At 34.6% G+C, this 23,581-nt stretch overlaps 1 protein-coding gene across 1 annotated transcript in view; it reads left to right on the forward strand.

Annotated features, from left to right (window-relative positions):
- The window catches only part of NCAPG (non-SMC condensin I complex subunit G), a 42,237-nt gene that overhangs the window by 13,634 nt on the left and 5,022 nt on the right, over positions 1 to 23,581 (forward strand). Inside the window, exons 10-16 of the mRNA XM_063108531.1 lie at positions 37 to 126; positions 440 to 619; positions 2,875 to 2,985; positions 5,819 to 5,938; positions 12,318 to 12,542; positions 20,903 to 21,084; positions 21,375 to 21,549. Coding sequence (XP_062964601.1) covers positions 37 to 126; positions 440 to 619; positions 2,875 to 2,985; positions 5,819 to 5,938; positions 12,318 to 12,542; positions 20,903 to 21,084; positions 21,375 to 21,549 — 1,083 coding nt within the window. The remainder of the gene's footprint in view (positions 1 to 36; positions 127 to 439; positions 620 to 2,874; positions 2,986 to 5,818; positions 5,939 to 12,317; positions 12,543 to 20,902; positions 21,085 to 21,374; positions 21,550 to 23,581) is intronic.

Raw genomic sequence — 23,581 nt, forward strand, 5'->3', positions numbered from 1 at the left:
ATATTAAATAAAATACTCTGAATTATAACTTAACAGGTTACAGAAATTATCTCAGAGATTCGAGCACCCATTGTTACTGTTGGTGTTAATAATGATCCAGCTGATGCAAGAAAGAAAGAACTCAAGGTAAGTCTCTTCTAAATTAAAGAGGTGCTTGAGTATAATGTAGTTGTGCAAGTTTATTATTTCTTCTTGCTGTATAGTTTTGAAATTATCACAAAATCAAATTATTGATTAAATATTAAGTTATGAAAGTATCTAAAGTGTTACCAGATTACATCAATCTGACAGATTTGCAAATCTCTTCAGGAAGATTACAATTTTTCATATTTCTGACTCTGCTTAAATTCTTGGTTGTTGAGATGTTATCTGAGTTTGCTACAGATTTTCATATTAACAGTTTTTGCTTAGTATTGAAACAAACTATATCTTTCCTTAGATGGCTGAAATAAAAGTTAAACTTATTGAAACAAAAGAAGCTTTGGAAAATTGCATAACCTTACAGGATTTTAATAAGGCATCAGAATTGAAAGAAGAAATAAAAGCATTAGAAGATGTCAAAATAAGCCTATTGAAAGAGACAGAGCAACTCGAAATTAAAGAAGTCCACATAGAAAAGGTATAATTTTTTTAATACTAAGTCTCAGCTATTATTAATCATGTCAGCTAAACCTTATTTTCCTTAACTCATAAAAACTGCAGAATATATTCACTTTGGAGGGATTTATAACAGCAGCATGAATTAAAATGAAAGGTTTTTCCCTCCAGTTCTTTTCTGTTTTTGGACTTTGAAAAGCCTTATAACTTTAATTGTCGTAGGTAGGACTTTATTTGCTCCCTTTTTGTGCTAATCCCTGGAATCTGAAATTATTCTCCCTTGAAAGTGGTTTACTTCTGAGTTTTGTTTTTGTTTTTTGTCTTGAATGGTTTAAAAAAGGAAAATGAATCCATCTTTCCCTTATCTGTGAAAGACCCATGACCTTTCTACTGCAAAGGAAAGAATTTCTATAGTAACCATACCACCATATGTGTGTTTTTTGAAGCTTAATTACTCTTATATTATTAGAAAAAGCTAAGCAGCTTTGTTATTTTTATTGAAATACTAAACTTGTATATCTAGTAACATTTAAAACTTAGTTTTCAGCAGTCTTTTTTTTTAACTTAGTTTGATAAATTAGTCTCTTAGATGAATTCTTTCTTTCCTCATTCATTTATTTTAACATAAGATAGAATGATATTGATCAATATATTTGATATTAACTTTAATTCAGGTCTTTAAGGATCTTACCTTTTGTAGTAAACATCATTTATTACTGTATTTTTGGTTTGGGAAGTGCTGATTAGAGTATTCTCGTAAAAAGAATGCTGAATAGGAAAGAGTTTACTGTCTAGGAGAGTTTCATAGTTATGTCTTTGACCTCTCTGGCCACTTCAGCATGCCACCTTCCCAGTGAGTATACCTGAATTTTATTTTCATATCTAGTTGTTTCTTTTATTTGACAAAGTTCATGGATCGTTATAGACTATTAACTTGGGGAAGCAAATTTTAAAGCAGAAACTGAAAATTATTATAATCTGAAAAATGACAAACTGCAGGTCCAAATTAGGAAAAAATTAGCAAAGATGTTCAATCATAATTAATATCATCTCTTGAATTTGACTTGCTTTGACCATTTAGGTGTCCATTTGTCCTGTCTGAGGACTATAAATCTATTATAGTACAATTACAGCATAGCATAATAGATGCTATGGACAGGGATGTATAGAGGTTTTATGGAGCGAGATCTAACCCAGATAGAGTGTTGTTGGCTTTCCAAGAGGAAAAAATGTTTTAGCCTGATATTTAAATAAGAAAAGTAATTTAATCTAACAGTTAGAGGATGCTTTTTCTGTGGTAGTCACCGCTTCAAGCACTTGTCAAGTGTGAATTCATTCAACTCACACTATAACCCTGTGAGGTTGATATTATTATTGCCTTCATTTTATAAAGGGCAAGTAACTTGTCCAAAGTCACACAGATAGTAAATGATAGAGGCAGGTTCAAACCTAAGCAGTGGCTGTAGATTTGTGCTTTAACATACTCTGTACTGTCTCTCCTCTATGAATTAAGGGAATTATAGACAGATGGAATCACATTTGTGATGGCCAGAAGTTAAAGAGTGCCTGTTGTGTTTTAAAACTTCAGGTCCATATGAATAGAAAATTAAAGGAGAGAGGTAAGAGATAAAACTGGGGGAAAATTAAGGGCTAGGTAAAAAGCTTTGTATGAGGAATATTAGAGAATTTGTGCCTCACTCAAGGATGATGGTAAACCACTAATAATTTAAGTGGTAGGATGACTCTTATGTCTTAGAAAGATTATGAGAGTGGTAAGAGCCTAGACAGGCATGATAGTTGGGAGACTGTTGCCGTAATGTAGGCTTGAGATGATGGCAGCCTGAGCAAGGAAATGATGGTGGATATAGAAGGAAGTGATGGATTTGAGAAGTCTTTAAGAATTAGTAACAGGGACAAGAGGGAGTCAAAATTGTATCCTAGGTCTTTTGGTTTGAACAGTTTGATAAATGGTGGTGACAAAAATAGAAAGCACAGGAGGAGGAGAGATATGGATAATGAGTTAGTTCCCTTTTGGCCATGCAGGTTCACGGATCCTGTGGAGATGTCTTGTAGTAGATATGTACATGAATATGAAATTTAGAAAATAGCTGGGCTAGCTCGTAGATGATAAATGAAGTCGTATGGCCGGATAAGATCACCTAGGGAGTGTGTAATGAAGTGACAATGTGCCCTAGACAGATACCTGATAAAGCAAACATTTAAGGGATGGGCAGAAGATTTTCTTCCTAATGATGAATATTTTATCTTTCATTTTAGAATGATGCTGAAACACTACAGAAGTGTCTTATTTTGTGCTATGAACTGTTGAAGCAAATGTCAATTTCAACAGGTATAGGTGCAACCATGAATGGGATCATTGAATCTTTGGTATGTTGGTGGCCTTTGAAGTTTTATTTTAGCCCACTCCTCCCTCATTTTATAAGTAGTATGTTCCTTGGGTTCAAAAGAATGTAACGATTACTGTTTTAAACATCTGATTAAGTGGTTAAAAATATATATACAGTGGCCACTTTACATTATGAAAATTAAATAAGGTAATGCATGTAAAGGACCTGGCACATAAGTTATCATTATTCTCTTAAAAGATTGAAAAAATTGCTTTATACTGGAAAGAGATGCAGAACATCTTTATTTGAAAAGTAAGGGGAGGTACTGAAATACATAGGAATACAGTCATGTGCTGCATAATGACATTTTGGTCAATGACAGACCACATGTACAACAGTAGTTGGAGCAATAGGCTATACCATATAACTTAGGTATGTAGAAAGCTATACTAGGTTTGTGTAAGTACACTCTGTGATGTTTGCACAACAGTGAAATTGCCTAATAATGCATTTCTCAGAACATATCCTTGTCATTAAGTGACTCATGACTGTAAGTACTGGAATCTTTTTTTTTCTTTTTGGTGGCTGGCTGGAACAGGGATTGAACACTGGACCTTGGCGTTATCAACACCATGCTCTAACCGACTGAGCTAACCAGCCAGCCCCAAGTACTGGAATCTTGCTATATAGACAGACTATGAGAAGGTTACATTGTGGGCCCTGTGAAAGGAATTTGTTTACAATTATAGTTAAAGGGCTTTTAAAGTAATTTTTCATAGGTGATCCGCATTGTTTTGCCCATAGGGACATAAGTACTTTTTGATGGAAATATAATGCAAATCATATGTAATTTTACATTTTCTAGTAGCTACATTTAAAAAAGTAAAAAGAAATGGGTGAAATTAATTTTAATATATTAAAATATGTTGAATGTATCCAAATACATTTGGATATTTCCAATATATCTAAAATATTATCATTTTATCATTCACTCAGTATTAAAATTATTGAGATATTTTACATTCTGTTTTTCATGTTAAGTCTTGTAGGATATTTCAATCTGGACTAATCACATTAAGTGTTTAGTAGCCACATGTAGCTAGTGGGTACAGTATTAGACAGTGAAGAGTATATATATGCCGAGCTCTTAAAGGGTTCTCCCAAAACTGTATACTTGAGATTAGTGAGAAATAACCAATGAATGTGATCTGAAATCTAATTCCTTGGGTTGTCATGAGTTTCTAAATACAGTAAAGAAAACCAGTTTATAACAGTCTAGAGCTTCTGATTAAAAACTAGATCCTACTCAACCATTAGAGTTTAGTTTTATTTTGAGAAGCAAATATCTTTAGTGAAAATGATGCTTTAGTTATAAATTATTCATTTAGCAAACTTAAAAAAAATTTTTTTTATTTTTAACATTGTTTACTTGTACGTCTTTGTAGGGTGCAGTGTGTTGTTTCAATACATGCATGTACTGTACAATGAATCACTTAGGGTGGATAGCATACTTTTGTACCTGTTAGTCCACCACTTCTCCTCCCCCTTACCCCACTCCCTTCCTGGCCTCTGGTAACCATTATTCTACTCTATTTCTATAAGAACTATTTGTTTTTGGTTTTTTGTAGATTTCACATGTGAATGAGATCATGTAGTATTTGTCTTTCTGTGCCTGACTTATTCAGAAAATATTTATTGAATGTCTATCATATACTAAATACTGGAAATAGAATATACATGGTATACAAAACAGATATAGACTTCACTCATGGATCTTCTGGTCAAATGAGGTTAACATCAAATAAGTGGAAGCTTATGCCATTGATACTTTCTATGAAGAAGAGCTATATGGTCACATGTGAACTTATAATAGCAGGATTTCACCTTTTAATGGAAGGCAACCCTGATCTGATATTTGAGTAGACATTAACTATGTGAAAAAGGGAGGGAAGAATGAAGAATGTTCAATGTGGTAGCTACTACTGACATGTGGCAATTAAAAACTAGTCCAACTGGAGATATGCTGTAAGAGTAAAAATGCGTGGGGTTTCAAAGACTTAGTGCAAACAACAGAATGTAAGTTATTTCATTAATATAAATTTTTGTGTTGATTACATATTGCAGTGATAATATTTGATTATATTGGGTTAAGTAAAATATGCGGAGGTCTTCAAAAAATTCATGGAAAGATTCATATTATCTTTTAATTCTGTTTTTCCCCGAACTTTTTGAGGTACCCTCATATATTGAAATTAGTTTTATCTGTTTCCTTTTACTTTAATATGGCTACTAGAAAATTTTAAATGACATATGTAGTTCCTGTTTGTGGTTTCCATTATATTTCTGTTGGACAGCACTGAATAGGGGGCATCAGAATCAGACCAGTTAAACAAACTAAGAACAAGAGTGGTAGCGTGGTATAATATGAAACTGTAAAAGACTACATAATGGGGGATAGTATTATGTCATGTCAAGGAATTTTATCTTGTTCTGTGAGTATTGGGAAGCCATTAAATCAGTTTTAGCAGGTGGAGGGGAGGTGTCTCATGATCAGACTATGTTTTAAGAAGATTACTCTGGCTATATTTTGTTTGAGCAGTTTAATATTTACCCTTTTTTAAAAAAATTGAAAAATGACTTCTTTGAGTTAATATACAATATGGAAATAAAGTAGATACAAAATATGAAGTCATATGGAAGTTATCATTTTGACCATGATTTTGATACACTTTTATAAATTTCTTACCCTGGTCAAAATTATTTTAATTTCTTTCTTTTTTTTTTTTTTTTTTTTAAAATTTTATTTTGTCGATATACATTGTAGCTGATTAATGCTCCCCATCTAAATTATTTTAATTTCTAATTCACTTTAGATTCTTCCTGGAATAATAAGTGTTCATCCTGTAGTAAGAAATCTGGCTGTTTTATGCTTGGGATGCTGTGGACTACAGAATCAAGATTTTGCAAGTAAACACTTTGTATTACTATTGCAGGTAGGATTTATATTGTGACAATATCTTGATTGTATTTCCTGAGATGCTCTGTATCTGTAGTGATAGTACTATTATAGTACTTCGAATTTGTCTGTTCTGGGGCTTTTTGATGATGATGATGATTATGGATAATCTTTAGAGACTCAGTTTTTATCTTTTGATTTCTTATTAAAACATCTGTAGAAAAAAGATGAAATGCCAGTTATTTAAGATATTCTTTTAACTAATCATATGGCAAATATCTACTGAGTATATATTATACATGAGCACTGTTCTAGGCTTAGAAAAAATAAGGTAAGTAGGTAGTAGGGGGAAAAAAAAACAAAGGAAAAGTTGTTGTCCTAATGGAGCTTATATTCCAGGAGGTGAAACACACATCAAACAATAAGTATGTCAGATGGAGAAAAAGAAAGCAGAGAAGGGGGGATAAGGAACGGCAAGAGAGAAAAGGAGCTCTTTGGTTGAGAAAGTGTCTCACTAATTGACATTTGAGCCAATATCAGAGGCTAGTGAGAGAGTGAACCATGTGGATGTTTGGGTTTCCAAGGAGAGGGAAGGACAGAGGAAGAGGCACTGGCGTAGGATTTTGGTGTGTTCAATGAGCAGGAGGACCAATAGCTATGAAAGAGCAAAGGGGAAAATAATAGGAAAAACGGTTTGAAGGCAGCAGGATGTCCATGACTTCTAGGAAATTAGAGTATAAAGCTGTCAGCTTCCCTGTGAATGAGATGGGAAGGAATTGGAGGGCTCTGAGTAGAAGACTGTTATGATCTGACTGGGTAAAGTGTTTGTGTAGACCAAGGAGGGTTGGCAAACCTTTTCTGTAAAGGGCCAGGGAATAAATATTTTAGACTTTGTGCATCATATGGTCTGTTCCAACTACTCAGCTCTGCTGTTGTAGTGTGAAAACAGCCGTGGATGATAGATAAATGATGAGGGTAACTGTAGTCCAATAAAACTTTTTTTATGGACACTGAAATTTGAATTTCATATAATTTTCACATGTAATAAAATATTGTTTTTTTAACCATTTGAAAATGTAAAACTATTCTTAACTTTCAGGCTGTATAAACAGTTGGTAGACTGGATTTGGCCCATTTGCAGATCCCTAGTATTAACTGTATGGGTACAAATATGGAATGAGGAGGGTATTTAATAATCCAGGAAACAGATAGTGATTGATGGCTTGGAACAGATCATGGTTATTGGGGTTGTGAAAAGGGTGATATTCTAAGTATGAAGATAAAGTCTATAGGATTTGCTGATTAATCTGTTGTGGCATGTGAGAGAAAGAGGTCAAAGATAAGTAAGGATTTTGGCCAAAATAACTGGAAGGATGAAATTGCCCTTTTCTATGATGGGGAAAGCAGAAGAGCAGGTTTTATGGCAAGTGAATGAAATGAGCTCAGTGTTGGATATGGCAAGTTTGAGGTACAAGTGGATATGAATAGTCATTTATGTGTGTTTGTAGTATAGGGGAGAGTTCCAGGCTGTCAAGATGAATCTGGAAGTCTTTATTCATTGATAGTATCCAGTAGTATCTGATGCCTAGAGACTAGATGTTACCTGAGGAATGAGTGTAGACTGAGAACAGATCTCCCTTGGGCTCAGGGAGCATTTAAATGTGAAGGGAGATAAAGAGGAACTAGTAGCAACTGAAGTGAAGTAGACAATACTGTGAATTCCTAGAAGGCAAATGAAGATAATGTTTCAAAGAGGAGAGAATGTCTAGTGCTGCTGACAGACTGATGAGTTTTCACTATTGACCATTTCTGGCAAGTAAGAAAGTGTTTGGTGACTTTTACAAGAATAGTTTATGTGGAGGGTGAAACCTGAATGGAGGGGGCTGAAGAGATAATTATGGGAGAGGAATTAGAGACAGCCAGTATAGACCACTCTTTCAAGGTTTTTTGTTTGTTTGTTTTTCTGTTTGGAGTAACAAATTGGGTGGTAGGTAGCAAGAAGAGTATGAGGTTAAAAGAGGAGCTTTTTTGATTTTAATTTTTTTAAGACAGAAAATTATAGCATGTATGTATACTAAGGAGAATAACCTAGTTAAAAGAGAAAAAGGGTAATACTGGAGAGGGGGTAGTTGCTGGAGTCATATTCCTGAGTGGGCAAGAGGTGATGGAATACTTTTGACTTTTAAACTCCTTGATTTTGGACATCCTTCTGTCTTTAACATTTGAGTTTAGCTTAACTTGAAAAATGTACCTCTTCCACCTCCTTGATTTAAAAAGACAATGTGATTCATGTAGCCTCTGATGATGCTGATTGTAATGGGATTAAAAAGGCTGCAAGGAACTTTGGTGCAAATTGCTTGCCAACATGTAAATTAAGATAGCAAAGGAGAGCTCTGTGTGCCCATCTTGAAAATAAAATGTGACAACATGGATCATGATTTTCATGAAAATATCATTTTAAAAGGTCAATAGTTGAATTTTCCCCAAACAAAACCGTTATCTTGAAACATCCTTTAATGTTGCTTGTAACATTGCCAAAAAAAGGTAATTAGATCTTAGGGAAATCATGTGTCCTGGAAATGGTCAAACTGGCTTGTGGCTTGTATCAAAGAAAGAAAATTAAAATCATATTTTTGTCAAAAACAATCCTCAGGAATTCCAGGGTTTTACTTTAATTTCCAGAAAGATCTTGGGAGATTTGGCAGCTGATCAATTCATTTTAATGTACAGTGATGAAATTCCTGATGCCTCCTTCTCTATATTAATTCCATGCTGTTATTGTCAAAGAAAAATTTCTATTATTGTGAGCCACATTTGGAAACATGAAATGTCAATATTATCTTTAAAATGGTGAAAGGTTTCTTTTACAAATGAACTGGAAGAAAAATCTTGGTACTTTGTCCAGATTAATCATTTATAGTGCTTGGTTACACATACAGTTATGCTCCAAGATGAAGAATGAACCTCCATGTGTTATAGAAAGTCATTACTTTTTACGTCAGCAGGGATTGGCATCAGTGGTTCTGCAAGTAATTCTGAAGGGAAGATATTTTCTTTTGCGAAATTTTTGGCTTTATGGGTACCCAGGAAATAAAATCATACATTTATCAGAGAAGTTTTGCCAAGAAATTAGTGCACCGGCCATTCCTACACAGGATCCGAACCAGCGGCGGGAGCGTCGCCGCGCTCCCAGCGCCGCACTCTCCCCAGTGCGCCACGGGCTCGGCCCTTTGCCAAGAAATTAGAACAGTAAATTCTTTACTTCCATTTTCTGGCTTTTGAGAAGATGAGTCTTGAAGTGCTAGATTGACCTTTGGTAGTTACTTTTTTCTTAAGTGGAAGAAAAATCTCATTAGGACATCTGATAGAGAAGAGTTCATTTATGGCTAGCTTTTAAGCAGGTTTTTTTGGCTCTAAAAATGAGGTAGAACATTCCTTAAGATACTCTTTATACTACTAGGAATGCTTCTGAAAAATTATATATTGTTGTACCCAAGTTGGAACTCTTATAGAGGAGATTGGAGATACATATTTACTATATAAATTTTCTAGGGCTGAGGCACTAGAAAGTCATTATTATTATTATTATTATTATATTTTTTTGATGGCTTGCTGGTTTGGGGATTTGGACCCTTGATCTTGGTGTTGTCAGTACACACTTACCAGGTGAGCTAACTGGCCAGCCCTTAGAACTCCTTGAACTGACATTTAAGTTCACTTAACCTTTTAAATTGAAATATGGATTTATGGTCCTTTGCATTTTTGCTGATGTAATATCAATAAAGAATGTTTTGACCATTTCAGATAGAAGATATGCAATATGAATTTAATGTTCAAGAGTGCTCTGGTGTAACCTCTCCTTTGTCACCTCTCTCCCCCTGGGTGATGGAGATGCAAAGGATTACTCAAAGCCCATTTCTTCTGAGCAGTGAGAAACCCCAAAGGGGTTAATTTCCAGGAACCCTCAAGAGAGAGGCATTCTTCCTCAGAAGATTAACCCTGAACTGGGGTTCTTTCTCAGTATTTATTCTCCAGGCCAGAAAGTTACAGGAAAGGAACATAGGTGGAGTTATGGCTAAGTATAGAGGCTCGTAACATGAGTGAAGTAACAAAGTGACATTCCATAATGCAATTAGTAAAAAGTTAAGTCGGTCCACCAACAAAAGTTTGTTCTTAGCAAATGCTTTCTTTCCCTATAGCAATTTCCTTAGCATATTTACATAACAATCAAGCAACTTTCTTAAAATATCAATCAGTGGTTTAACCTGTACCAAGGGCATCTGTCCTTGAGCCAGCAATTTTGCTGTGTTACAATTCTTTATCTACAACAGAGACTTTAGCACAGGGAAATTTTCCTGTCTTTTACAAGCTTAACATTTCTGTGTGTGATTTTAAAAAGTTAGGTTAAACCTGAAACTACAGGGCTTTGGAGGCTAGGCCCTGTGAAATACATTTGCTTTATTAATGTTAGTGCTCTTTACACTCTGGAGCATTCTGGAATTATACAAACTCATCCCCTGTTTGTCAAAGAGACCTGTAGGATCCTTGATGCTGTTTCCTATTTAATTTCCTGTAATGATCAGGAATTGTCAAAATCAAGTTGATGTGAAAGATAAATGATCTTCCTTATTGAGGCCATTCCACAATATTATGTTTTTTCAAATCAAACGAGTCAATAGCAACTTTGTTGCAGAATTAAAGTTTTAAAGAATTAAAGTGTACATTTTGTTTAAATAATGTCTATCTCTAAACTTTTTTCAGGGACTAGCTATTAATGTTTGAAGAGATAACTTTTTAAAATAAATATAAATTAAAAATGTGAATGATATCAGATTCAAATGCAGTAAAAAAAAAATATGTGTGAAATTTTGCCTATATTTTGTATATTATGCTAGGGTGGGATCTTTAGCTTTTCTTAGGTTCCTCAAATGGGTCCATGATTAAAAGAAGTAAATCACTGAGTAGTTCAATTTATCTTTATAAAGGTATTTTCAAGGTTATCATTGAGATTAGAGAAAAATATCTTTTAGGGGGGATAAGAAGTTTGCCCTTTTTTTTAAGGTTTAATAAAAATCGATGTAAGAAATGTATAAACAGTTATTAGAAAGGCATAAGAGGGAAATTATTTCATTTTAAATTCTACTTAAATGAGGATCCAATATTGAGAGCTATCCGGTCACAGATCAAGGAAAACCAAATTGCTGCTGAGAGAATAGCATGTTCAGAATTTGTATATTATGACAATATATTTTTATAATCATTTGGCTTTGGCAGATTTACAGGTAATGCCCTCAGAAAATTTATAATAGACATGTTCTTAAAAATTCCTTCAGAGTTTTGAAAATTTGAGCCATTTTTCTCAATTCTCTAATTTGACCAACATGTGATTTTTTATTCATTCTAAAGGCCAAGTTGTTTATCAATGACCAAAATTTAATTATATTAAATTATATAGTAAATCTTTTATAGTAGAAATATTGAGCTTTGTATTTTTTTCCATGGCTTTGAAATTTGGTATGTATTTTTAAACTTAGGATAGATTCATACAAACTTCTGGGTTTTATGATTCACCTTCTTTTGTAAGGGAGCCCGTTTGAAAACTGAATTCACTATTAATGAAATCTGAATTTATTTAGCTAAGAGAAAAATTTATCTTTAATGAAACTTGATAACCTAGAAGAGTACAGTCGTTCCTTAGTATCCACAGGGGATTGGTTCTAGAACCTCTGTGGATACCAAACTGCAAATGCTCAAATCCCTTATATAAAATGGCATAGTGTTTGCATATAACTTATGTACTTCCTCCTTTATACTTTAAATCACCTCTAGATTACTTATAACATCTAATACAGTGTAAATGCTATGTGAATATTTGATATACTGTTTTTTTTATTTGTATTATTTTTCATTGTTTTTTTTCTCCCCGAATATTTTTGATCTGCCATTGGCGGAACCCTCGGATATGAAGGGGGCTGACTATAATGATGTTCTAACAAATGCTTTTTATCACTTAGAATGTAATGTTTTTACAGATGGGCCAAAACAGTTGCAATATATTGAATAGTTTTTCTGGATCTTAAAAAAAATAATAAAATGAAATTATATTTGAAGTTGTTCATTCTTTTTAAATAAAAGGAACAAATAATATAATTCAGCCTGACTCTAGTTCCAGAAAGTATTTTGACTGTGAAGGTTAACTTCGTCTTAGAGAATATAGCTCTAAATGTAATGGTAAAGATAAATAAAGATATATTTTTTTAAATTAAAATTTTAATTATATTTTTGAAAAGTGATGTTTTCTATTTACTTGAAACTGTCATTGAAATTTGATTTAAAAATATGCATATTAATTTTGTGAGGGTAAACAAAATAGTTTGCTGAATTTACTTGTTTTGGTGGGGGATGTCTCAATTTAGGTTTTGCAAATTGATGATGTCACAATAAAAATAAGTGCTTTGAAGGCTATCTTTGACCAACTGATGATGTTTGGGATTGAACCATTTAAAACTAAAAAAATCAAGGCTCTTCAATGTGATGGTGCAGAAATAAACAGTGATGATGAGCAAGAGTCAAAAGAAGTTGAAGAGACTGCTACAGCTAAGAACGTTCTGAAACTACTTTCTGATTTCCTAGATAGTGAGGTAAGAAATAATCCCAGTCCTATGATTGTGAAATGTCATTTTGTCACCTGCTATGGGTTAAACATGTCCCCTAAGAGTTCATGTATTGGGAACTTCACCTCTGTTGTATCAGTGTTAAGAGGATGGGAAATTCTATTATGGTAATTGGAAGGTGGGGCCTTTAAGAGGTAGAGTATGAGGACCATGCCCTAGTGAATGGATTCATCTATTTATGGAGTAATAGGTTGATGGTTTATCATGGCGTGGTTCTGATGGCTTTATAAAGAGAGCAAGTGAGCAGGTTAGCTGTCTTGCTCAGCGCTTTCTTGCTATGTGATATACCTTGGCTGGAGAGGGACTCTGTAGAGAATTCCCACCAAAAAGAAGGCCCTCACCAGATGCATTCCCTGGATCATGGACTTCCAAGCTTCCAAAACTATAAGAAATAAATTTCATTTCTTCGTATATTACCCAGTTTTAGGTATTCTATTATAAGCAGCAGAAGTGGACTAATACAGCATGTTTGTTTATGCTGTTTATATTTATATTTTATTTTTTAGTGCTAAGTAAAGCTTAAACTTAGACAAAAATAGTTTAATTTGCTTTTTGAATTTCTTAAATCTCAACTTATCATTCCTAACATATCTAATTTCTCACTATCAAATTGCGTGTGCAAAGAATAGAAGTGAAAACAACATTAAATGGTTATTAAAGGGGGTTGTTACTGATTTTTCGTCTTTTACCCTGCATTTGTGATTTAGAGACTAAGTTTTTTCTCCAAGAATTTTAAGAACTAGTTTAGAATAATTTTATATTGAGTTGGGTAAGTCTAAGATAGGCTGTGGAATTGATCTGTTTCCTTAATGTACTCTTGAACTACATTTTTGTAGCATATATAAACATTTAACTAATTAAACATTTTTATACTGATTGTATTTTTTCATTGAGGTGAAAGTGACATAACAAAAGTAATAACTTTAAAGTGAACAATTCTTTGGCATTTACTACATTCATAATGTAATGCAACTACCATCTTTATCTAATTTTTAAAATTTTTTATCACCCTAAAAGGAAACTACCCATTAAGCAATTGTTCCCTATTCTCCCTTCTACCAGCCCTTAAGGTCCTTAACAAGAACCAATCTTCATTCTGTCTCTGGATTTCACTGTTCTGCATATTGCATATAAGTGGAATCATACAATATATGACCTTTGTGTCTCGTTTCTTTCATTTAGCATAATGTTTTTCAGGTCCATTCACATTGTAGCTTGTAATAGTACTCCGTTCCTTTTTATGGCTGAGTAATAATTTCATTTTATATGCAAGGGTACTTTAAAAAGTTTGTGGAAAAATAGAATTAGAAGGTAATGTGAATCTGTCCATAAACTTTTTGAAGACTACTTGTATATCCAATTTGTTTATCTGTTCATCCACTGAAGGACATTTGGGCTCTTTCTACCTTTTAGTTATTGTGAATAGTGCTGCTATGAACATGAATGTATATGTATTTGTTTGAGTACCTATTTTCACTTCTTTTGGGTGTATACCTGGGAATAGGATTACTGGGTCGTAGGGTAATTTTTTTTTTTAACTTTTTGAGGGCCTGCCAAACTATTTCCACAGTGGCTGAGCCATTTTACATTCTCACCTTCAGTTTCTCCACATTCTTCTCAAAACTTATTTTCCATTTTTAAAAAATGATAGCCATCCTAGTAGATGTGAAGTGGTGCCTCATTGTAGTTTTGACTTGCATTTCCTTAATGACTAATGATGCTGAGTATCTTTTTATGTGCTACTTGGCCATTTTTGTATCTTTTTTGGAGAAATGTCTATCAAGTCCTTTGCCCATTTTTTAAATTGGTTGTCTTTATGGTGTTCTTTGTATAGTCTGGGTGGTAGATACTTGTCAGATATAAAATTTGCAAATATTTTCTTCTGTTTTATAGGTTACCTTTTCACTTACTTGATAATGTTCTTAGATATGTAAAAAATTTTAATTTTGATGAAAACTAATTTACCTGTTTTTTTCTTTTGTTATTTGTGCTTTTGGTGCCATATCTAAGAATCCATTGCGAAATTCAGATCAAGAAGTTTTATTCCTCTGCTTTCTTCTAAGAATTTTATGGTTTTAGCTTTTGTATTTAGCCTGTTGATGCATTTTTAGTTAATATTCTTATATATGGTGTGAGGTACGGGTCCAGCTTCATTGCTTTGCCTGTGAACATCCGATTGTCCCAACACCATTAGTTGAAGAGACCATTTGGCTCCCTTGTTGAGAACCATTTCACAATAGATTTAAGAGTTTATTTTTGGACTCAATTCTATTCCATTGATCTATATGTCTGTCCTTATGCCAGTTCCATGTTTTTATTTATGCATTCATTTATTTATTTACCATGTCTCTTCACCGTAGTCCACACTGTTTTGATTAGTATAACTTATTAGTAAGTTATGAAATTGTGAAGTGTGAGTTCTCCAACTTTGTTCTTCAGTTTCATATTGTTTTGGCTATTGCAAAGGTCCCTTGCATTTTCAATATGAATTTAAGGATTGGCTTTTCCATTTCTGCAAAAATGTCCATTGGAATTTGGATAGGTATTGCCTTGTAGGCTGCATTGGGTAGCCTTAACAATGTTCAGTCTTCCAGTCCATGAACATGGGATGTCTTTCCACTTATTTGTCATTAATTTCTTTTGGCAAGGTTCTATAGTTTTCAGCATAACAAGTCTTTTATTTCCTTGGTTACATTTATTCCTGAGTACTTTATTCTTTTGGATGCTATTGTAAATGGAATTTTTTCTTAATTTCATTTTTAGATTGCTAGTGTGTAGAAACTCAACTGGGCTTTCTCTGTGTGTTGATTTGATTTTTATGCTGCAACTTTGCTAAATTTGTTTATTGGATCTAGTAGGTTTTTTTGTAGATTCTTTGGGATTTTTTTTATGTAAGATTATGTCATCTGTGAATAGATATAGTTTAGTTCTTTCTTTCAAATTTGGAAGCCTTTTATTTCTTTTTCCTTTCTAATTCCACTGGCCAGAACTTCTACTACAGTGTTGTACAGCAGTGGTTAAGTGGCTAAAGTCGACAACCCTTTTTATTCCTGATATTAGGTAGAAAGTTTTCAGTCTTTTACCACTGAGTAAGATAGTAGTTGTGGGTTTTTCATAAATGCCCTTTATCACTTTGAGGAGAAGCTTCCTTCTGTTCTTACTTGCTGAGTGGTTTTTTTTGTTAGTTTTTTTTAATTATGAAAAGGTGTTGGATTTTGTCAAATGCTTTTTCTACGTCAACTGAGAAGATCACGTTTTTTTTTTTTGTTTTTCCTTTCTTTTTAATTGATGTGCATTATATTGCCTGATTTTCTTGTTTTGAGTCATCTGCATTCTTGGGATAAATCCCATTTGGTCATGGGATTTTAATATGCTATTGGATTTGGCTTGTAGAGTATTTTGGTGAAGATTTTTGCATCTGTATTCAATAGGGATATTGGTCTGTAGTTTTCTTGTAGTGTCTTTGTCTGGCTTTGGTTATCAGGGTAGTACTGGCCTCATAAACTTAGAAATTATTCCCTTCTCCTTTATGTATTGGAAGACTTTGAGAAAGACTGATGTCAATTCTTTAAATATTTGGTAGAATTTTTTAGTGAAGACATCTGGTGCTGGAGTATTCTTTTTGAGAGGTTTTTGTTTACTTATCTGTTTACTGTTCAGATTTTTCATTTTTTCCTGAGTCAGCTTTGGTAATTTGTGTGTTTCTAGGAAGCTGTCCCTTTCTTCTAGGTTATTGAATTCATTGGCATTCAGTTGTTTGTAGTATTCTCTTATAATCCTTTTTATTTCTGTAAGTTCAGCAGTGATGTATCCACTTTCATTTCTAATTTTAGTTTTTTGCATTTTCTCTCTGTCAGTCTTAACTGAAGGTTTGTCAATTGTGTTGATATTTTTAAAGAACCAACTTTTGGTTTTGTTAATTTTTCTGTTTTTCTGTTTGTTTGTTTACCTCAGCTCTAATCTAATTTCCTTCTTTCTTCTACTCTTGGGTTTAGTTGGCTCTTTTTCTTGTTTCTTAAGGTGTAAGGCTAGGTTATTGATTTGAGATCTTTTTTTTTAATGTAGGTGTTTACGCCTACAAATTTCCCTCTCAGAATTCCTTTCACTGCATTCTGTAAGTTTTCGTTTGTTGTGTTTTCATTTTCATTAATCTCTAAGTATTTTCTAATTTCCCTTGTGATTTCTTCTTTGACTGATTGGTGTCATAAGAGTGTATTGTTTAATTTACACAAGTGTGAATTTTCCAGTTTTCCCTCTGTTATCAATTTCTAGGTTTATTCCATTGTGGTAGGAGAAAATAGTTTGTAAGATTTCAGTCTTTATAAATTTATTGAGACTTGTTTTGGGCCTAACATATGGTCTATCCTTGAGAATGTTACATGTACACTTGAGAAGAATATGTATTCTGCTGTTGTTGGATGGAGTGTTTCATACATGTTTGGTAGGTATAGTTGGTTTATAATGTTCTATTTCTGTTTCCTTATTGATCTCTTTCTATTCATTACTGAAAGTGAGGTATTGGCATTTTCCAACTATTTTTTTTTTTTAGATTTAATTTTATTTACATTTATTTTTGTGGGGTACTGTGTGTTGTTTCAATACATGCATATACTGCACAATGATTCACTTAGGGTAGAAAGCATAGTTTTGTCCCCATTAGTTCACTTCTAATTTTTCCCCCTGCCACCACCACTCCCAGCCTCTGGTAACCATTATTCTACTATCTACTTTTTTACACACACACAAAGTTTAACATTCTTATTGCAAAAAGAACTCTTAAAAATGAATTAGAAAGAGCAGAAATTTGATGAAGGGCATGAGCAGATAAGTCACATACTCCAAAGAAAAGCACATGGTTAATAAGTACATTCTAAGATCTGGTTGCGGGCAGGGCTGGGGCTAGCCTGGGCACTGTTTCAGGATCCCAGGTGTCAGTTGGTTCCATTGGCCCACAGCCCCCATTTCTCTGGATCTCTAGGCATCAGACTGGCTCTGTTGCTGGCCTGAATGCCATCTTCCAACTATTATTTTGGGGTTCCCTCTGTTTGTTCACATATTTGGGGGCTCAATTGTTTGGTGTACATATGTTTATAATTGTTATATCTTTTTCATAAGTTGACCTTTTTATCAATATTTAATGTCCTTTGTGTCTTGTAATAGTTTTTGACTTAGAATATTTTGACTAAAGAATGGCAGAAATCCTTTCTTACCAGTAACTTCTTAAGTGTAAATGGGCTAAACTCTTCAATCTAAAGACAGAGGTTAAAAAACAAAAAACTGAGATCCAACTATATGTGTTTGCAAGAGTCTCATCCTTTCATTTTCAATAAATGTGTTGTATGTACGGAAAACACATGCCAGTACCCTAGCACTTATTAATGTTATTGACCTCTACATCTTTTCTATTTTTGAGTTTTGAAAGTTTTTGAAATAGCTCTTCTATTTGCTCATTACATTGTTTTTTCTTCTGATTCCTTAGTTTAGACTTGTCTTTCATTCCTGTATCATAACCTGTCAAGATAATGAATTTTCCTGAAATCTCATTTAAATCTTGTCTATTCACCTTTTCAAAAATCTTCAGTGGCTCCATATATTACCTCACTAAGCTTGAATTTCTTTACCTAATTTCAAGGTTTCTATAATCTGACTACTGAGCAAATTTTCTTTCCATCAATAAGACAAGCATAGCTTGTTTTATTGAACTTCACTTTATTGAACTTCACAGATACTTTGTTTTCTACAAGCTTAAGGTTTGTGGCAACTCTGCATTGAGCAAGTCTGTTCTCATCATTTCTCATCAGCATGTCCTCACTTTATGTTTCTCTCTCACATTCTGGAAATTATAAGATTTCAAGCTTTTTAATTGTGCTCTGTGATCAATGATCTTTCATGTTACTATTGTAATTGTTTTGGGGCACCATGAACTGCACCCTTATAAGATGGCAAACTTAATAACTGTATGTATTCTGACTATTCCACTGACCATTCCCCTCTCTCTCCCTCTCTTCAGGCCTTCCTATTCCCTAGACACAACAATGTTGAAATTAGGCCAGTTATTAATGCTTTAATGGTGTCTAAGTGTTTAAATGAAAGGAAAAGTTGCATGTTTCTCACTTCAAATCAAAAGCTAGAAATGTTTAAGCTTCATGAAGGGAACCCGCAGGGCCAGGCAAGCTGGGCTGCCAGGACCTGTACTTCTGTGGGAGTATCCCTGGCAGATGCAAGGACTGGGGGCTCTACTGGTGGATCATGTTGTGGCTGTGTGTGGCTTTCAGAGTGGTGCTTACTGAGAACATGGGCACATATCAGGAACAGGCTGTTGGGGGTGACAGGCTTGTCTGTGAGCTGGATTTGGTCTGGCTGCAGCAGGCAGACATGGTCGAGGTAGAAGTGACACAGCCATCCTTGGGTGTATAGACTAAGAGCTGGAAAAAGCTGTGGCCCTCAATAAGTGAATCCGGTGCCTGTTCCACCCACAGTCTGGCCAAGTGCTTTTTCAGTTATGATCAGGGAGCAGCAGATGGGTCGTGGTTCCAGATATGGGCTACAAAGAGAGGGAGAGGTGGAAGCCATGCTGAATAGATAGACTGAGCCTCCAGAGCAGGTGCTGCCTCCCCTGACCCAACTGCTTGACTTAATCCTACTTTATTAAGTTCTTCTGATCCCAGACACTGCTGTAGTACCATTCCTGCCTCAGCCCCACTGTATGTTGAAAATTAAAAAACAAAAACCAAGAAACGAACAATCATGATTCATGGGAGGAGGTCAAAATATCAACATTACCAGGAGTTTGGAAGAAGTTGATTCCAACCCTCATGGATGACTTTGAAGGATTCAAGACTTCAGTGGAGGAAGTAACTGCAGATATGGAAATAGCAAGAGGACTTGGATTTGAAGTGGTGCCTGACGGTGTGACTGAATTGCCACAATCTCATGATGAAACTTTAATGGATTAGGAGGAAAGTGATTTCTTGAGATGGAGTCTACTCCTGGTGAATATGCTGTGACTATTATTGAAATGACCACAAAGGATTTAGAATATTACATAAACTTAGTTGGTAAAACAGCAGCAGGGTTTGAGAGGACTGACTTCACTACTGAAAGAAGTTCTAATGTGGGTAAAATCTATCAAATAGCAGCATCACATGCTACAGTGAAATCTTTTGTGAAAGGAAGAATCAATTGATGCAGCAAAACCGTACTGTTCTCTTATTTTAAGAAATTGCCACAGCCACCCCAGCCTTCAGCAACCACCATCCTAATTAGTCAGCAGATGTAAACATCAAGGCAAGATGCTCCACCACCGAAAAATTAGGACTTCATGAAGGCTCAGATGATTGTTAGCATTTTTTTAGCAGTGAAGTATTTTTTAATTAAGGTTATATTTTAGATATAACGTTATTGCACATTTAATAGACTACAGTATAGTGTAACCATAACTTTATAAGCACTAGAAAACCATAAAATTCGTGGGACTTGCTTAATAGTGATATTTACTTAATTGTGGTAGTCTAGAACTGAACCTGCAATATCTCCGAAGTATGCATGTAATAAATTTATTGAGGATTTACTTTGTGAAGGACACTACTAAGAGCTTTATGTATATTATTTCCTCGTCCTTGTAACTGTCTTATGTGATAAGTACTTTTGTTACTGCCTTTTTATATATGAAAAAAGTGAGGCACAGAGAAGTAACATGTGCAGTATCATGCAGCCAGGATGTTATCAGAGGCTTGAATTGAATTTAGCCTCAAAAGCCAATATTCTTAACCACCACTTTATACAAGTACCTCCTTTTTAATACCAGTATATCTCTTTTTGTTTTTCTTCTCTAGGTTTGTTTTGGTTACTCTTTCTAACAATGCCTTTTTTTATTTGTACACCTTCTGTTCATATTCTATCCATTATTCAGACACATTGCCACTCCCACCTCTCAAGCTTTTGCTTACAGGTAACTTCCTCTGATGGCCGGGACCAATGCTGAGGGTTTTTTATGGCTAAGTAATGCTAAGCATTTAAATACATATTGTTTTTATTTTTTGTTTCCCAACATTTATAAGAGGCCTTTTGGTTCTTCTAAATAATTTTAAGGGAATTGAAGTTTTCATGACTAGGCTAACAATTTGCTTAAAATTATTTAGGTTTGTCTAAAATCATTAGTCTAGCTGTGAAGAAACAAAATCTTTTTATGTGCCTTTAACCAATTCATAGTAACACAAGTGATTTTGGGATAGTTCATATAAAAATGTTGTAGGCTAGGTTACATTGTGAGGCTTAAAAAGGAAATACAAATTAAAAATTTCTTCTAATGGATGTTATTTTTATAGGTATCTGAACTCAGGACAGGAGCTGCAGAAGGACTAGCAAAGTTGATGTTCTCTGGACTTTTGGTTAGCAGCAGGATTCTTTCTCGTCTTATTTTGTTATGGTACAATCCTGTGACTGAAGAGGATATTCAACTTAGACATTGCCTAGGCGTGTTCTTCCCTATGTTTGCTTATGCAAGCAGGTATTGTTTTGCCCTATTGATAAATCAAAATCTGCCTTGACATCAAATTCAAGCCCCCCATGAGTTATATCTATAATGTCATTTTTTTGTTTGTACTCTTTTTCTTTAGTGGACAAATGATAAAATGAGAAGAACTTACATAGATTTTATGTACTTGAATTATTTGGCTCTTTCCTACATGAAAATATACTTTATATTGATGGGTGAATTTTATACATAATATATTTTAGAATCATGCTTTTTTGTATCATGCTGTTCTGCCAACATACTTTCACATTGTTTTTCAATAGGACTAATCAGGAGTGCTTTGAAGAAGCCTTTCTTCCAACTCTGCAAACACTGGCCAATGCTCCTGCATCTTCTCCTTTAGCTGAAATAGATATCACAAATGTTGCTGAGTTACTTGTGGACTTGACAAGACCAAGTGAATTAAATCCTCAGGCCAAGAATTCCCAAGATTATCAGGTGAGTGTGTTAGGCTTTGGATGGTAAGGATGATGACTGCGTGCAGATCACTGTTTTTTGGGTAAAATAATCTTTCTCACAGATTCTTTGAAATAGTGAGGAGCTGCGTTTGGATCCTGGGACTTAAGTCTGTATGGTGGCACATAACACAAATTATAAAAAAAGAAAAAGATTTTTTGGGAAATATGGAGAAGTTCTGAAAACAGAAGTAATCCATGCTGATGTTTTTTACTCCTGAAAAGTTAAAAATTCATAAGTCCCAAAACCCTGCTTCCCACCTTGTACTGGCTGTTAATCACTCTGAAGTAATGTCCCGTGGTATCTAGGAGTCACTGAGTCTTCAAATGTTGGCTTACATGCTATGCTGCTGATGATACAAGGAAGGAGAATTCAAAGAATAGAACTCGCTTCAAACTTATTTTGGCTTTTATTCAAAGAAGATAAGTCAACTGCAAAATAACCCACAAATTAAACTTTAGCTGTTTTTTTTTAAATCTTTTAATGACATTTGGTCAAACGTTACCACTTTTAAAATTTAATGTGTTGATAGTGATTTCAGATGCCAACTGATTAAGTTGAAAGTATTGTTCTATTTTTATTTTATATTCATTTGATATTTAGTGACTGCATACTCTGTTTAAGTCACAGTGTTATATGCTAAGTCACAATAGTATAATGCTACTGGAAAGATAAGATTACAAAAGATATTAGCAAAATATGGTAAGGGTCAGAGATAAAGCTACTAAGTGCTTCAGGACTTTAGAGAAAGGCAAGATTCATATGGTAGGAACGATGAGTACAGCATTAGTAGTTTGAAAACTCATTGGGTAAAATTCAATTAGGCTTCATTGGGAATTGGGGAGTGGTTTTGTTGGAAAGGAAAGATGTTTTAGCATATGTGGTAAATGTAGATGGTTATGCAGATCATTTTGGGGGACTATGGAAAAATCGTCATCTCCTAAGGATCCTGGCTATGACTGTTAGAGTACAACATTGGGAGTAGATTATAGATTTCAAAGGCCAAGGTAGGAATTCGGAATTGGCCTTATTTGCGATGAGTAACTATGCAGAGCTTATGGTGAAATGGTTATGATGAAAGGGTTTATGGGATGAAAGCAACTTATCAGGAAGATTAATTTTGTGGTCAGTGATGGTTATATGAGGTGAATTGGTGAAAGGAAAGGAGAGATAATATTAATAAAGAAAACAGTTCTCCTACAACCAGGCACACCACACCAGCACCTTGGGCCCCGCCCAGGGACCCAGGGCATGGAGTTAGGGACCGGACCACCCTCCCACAGCCAGGCACAACATGCCAGCACCTTGGAGCCCACCCGGGGACCTGGGGCATGGATAAGGGGACTGGACCTCTCTCCCACAACCAGGAACAACATGCCAGCAACTTGGGGCCTGCCAGGGGACCCAAGGCAAGGAGAAGGGGACCAAACACACCCCACAACCAGGCATACTGCCAGTGCCAAGGAGCATGCCAAAAACAGCACCCCCACGTGGGTGGCCCACCACAGCCATCACGATATCCATGGCTGCTGCAAAGGTGGCTAGATGCCACAACCAATATATATGTAACAATATATGTGCCAGTAATACTGATTTAATCAACATATCTCAATGTTCAACCCCCAAAATATGTATAATCGATTTTGATTCAATAAATAAAATAAATTATAAAAAAAAACAAACATTTAAAGTCTTTATAATTAGGATACAAAAGCTTGTAGAAAAGGAATAGTAGAAAGTAGTAGTAGAAAGTGGAAAGAATAGAAATAGACATAGTAAAAAATTTATGGTTACAAGAACCTAAAAGAGCTTGAGAAGCAGGGGAGATGGAGTAGTTCAAGAAAACTCTGAAGTCCTAAGTATGGGTAACAGAAGACATCAAAGGAACTGTTGACATAGTTCGGGGAGTCCTCTCATTATCAACATCCTGTAGGAGTGAGGGAAGTTGGTTGGGTCATAGGCCTCAGTTGAACTGTCATGCAGGCAAAGACCCCAGCTGATCCCATAGGGAGTT

Source organism: Cynocephalus volans, chromosome 9 (assembly GCF_027409185.1).
Source record: "Cynocephalus volans isolate mCynVol1 chromosome 9, mCynVol1.pri, whole genome shotgun sequence".
NCBI classification, from domain to species: Eukaryota; Metazoa; Chordata; class Mammalia; order Dermoptera; family Cynocephalidae; genus Cynocephalus; species Cynocephalus volans.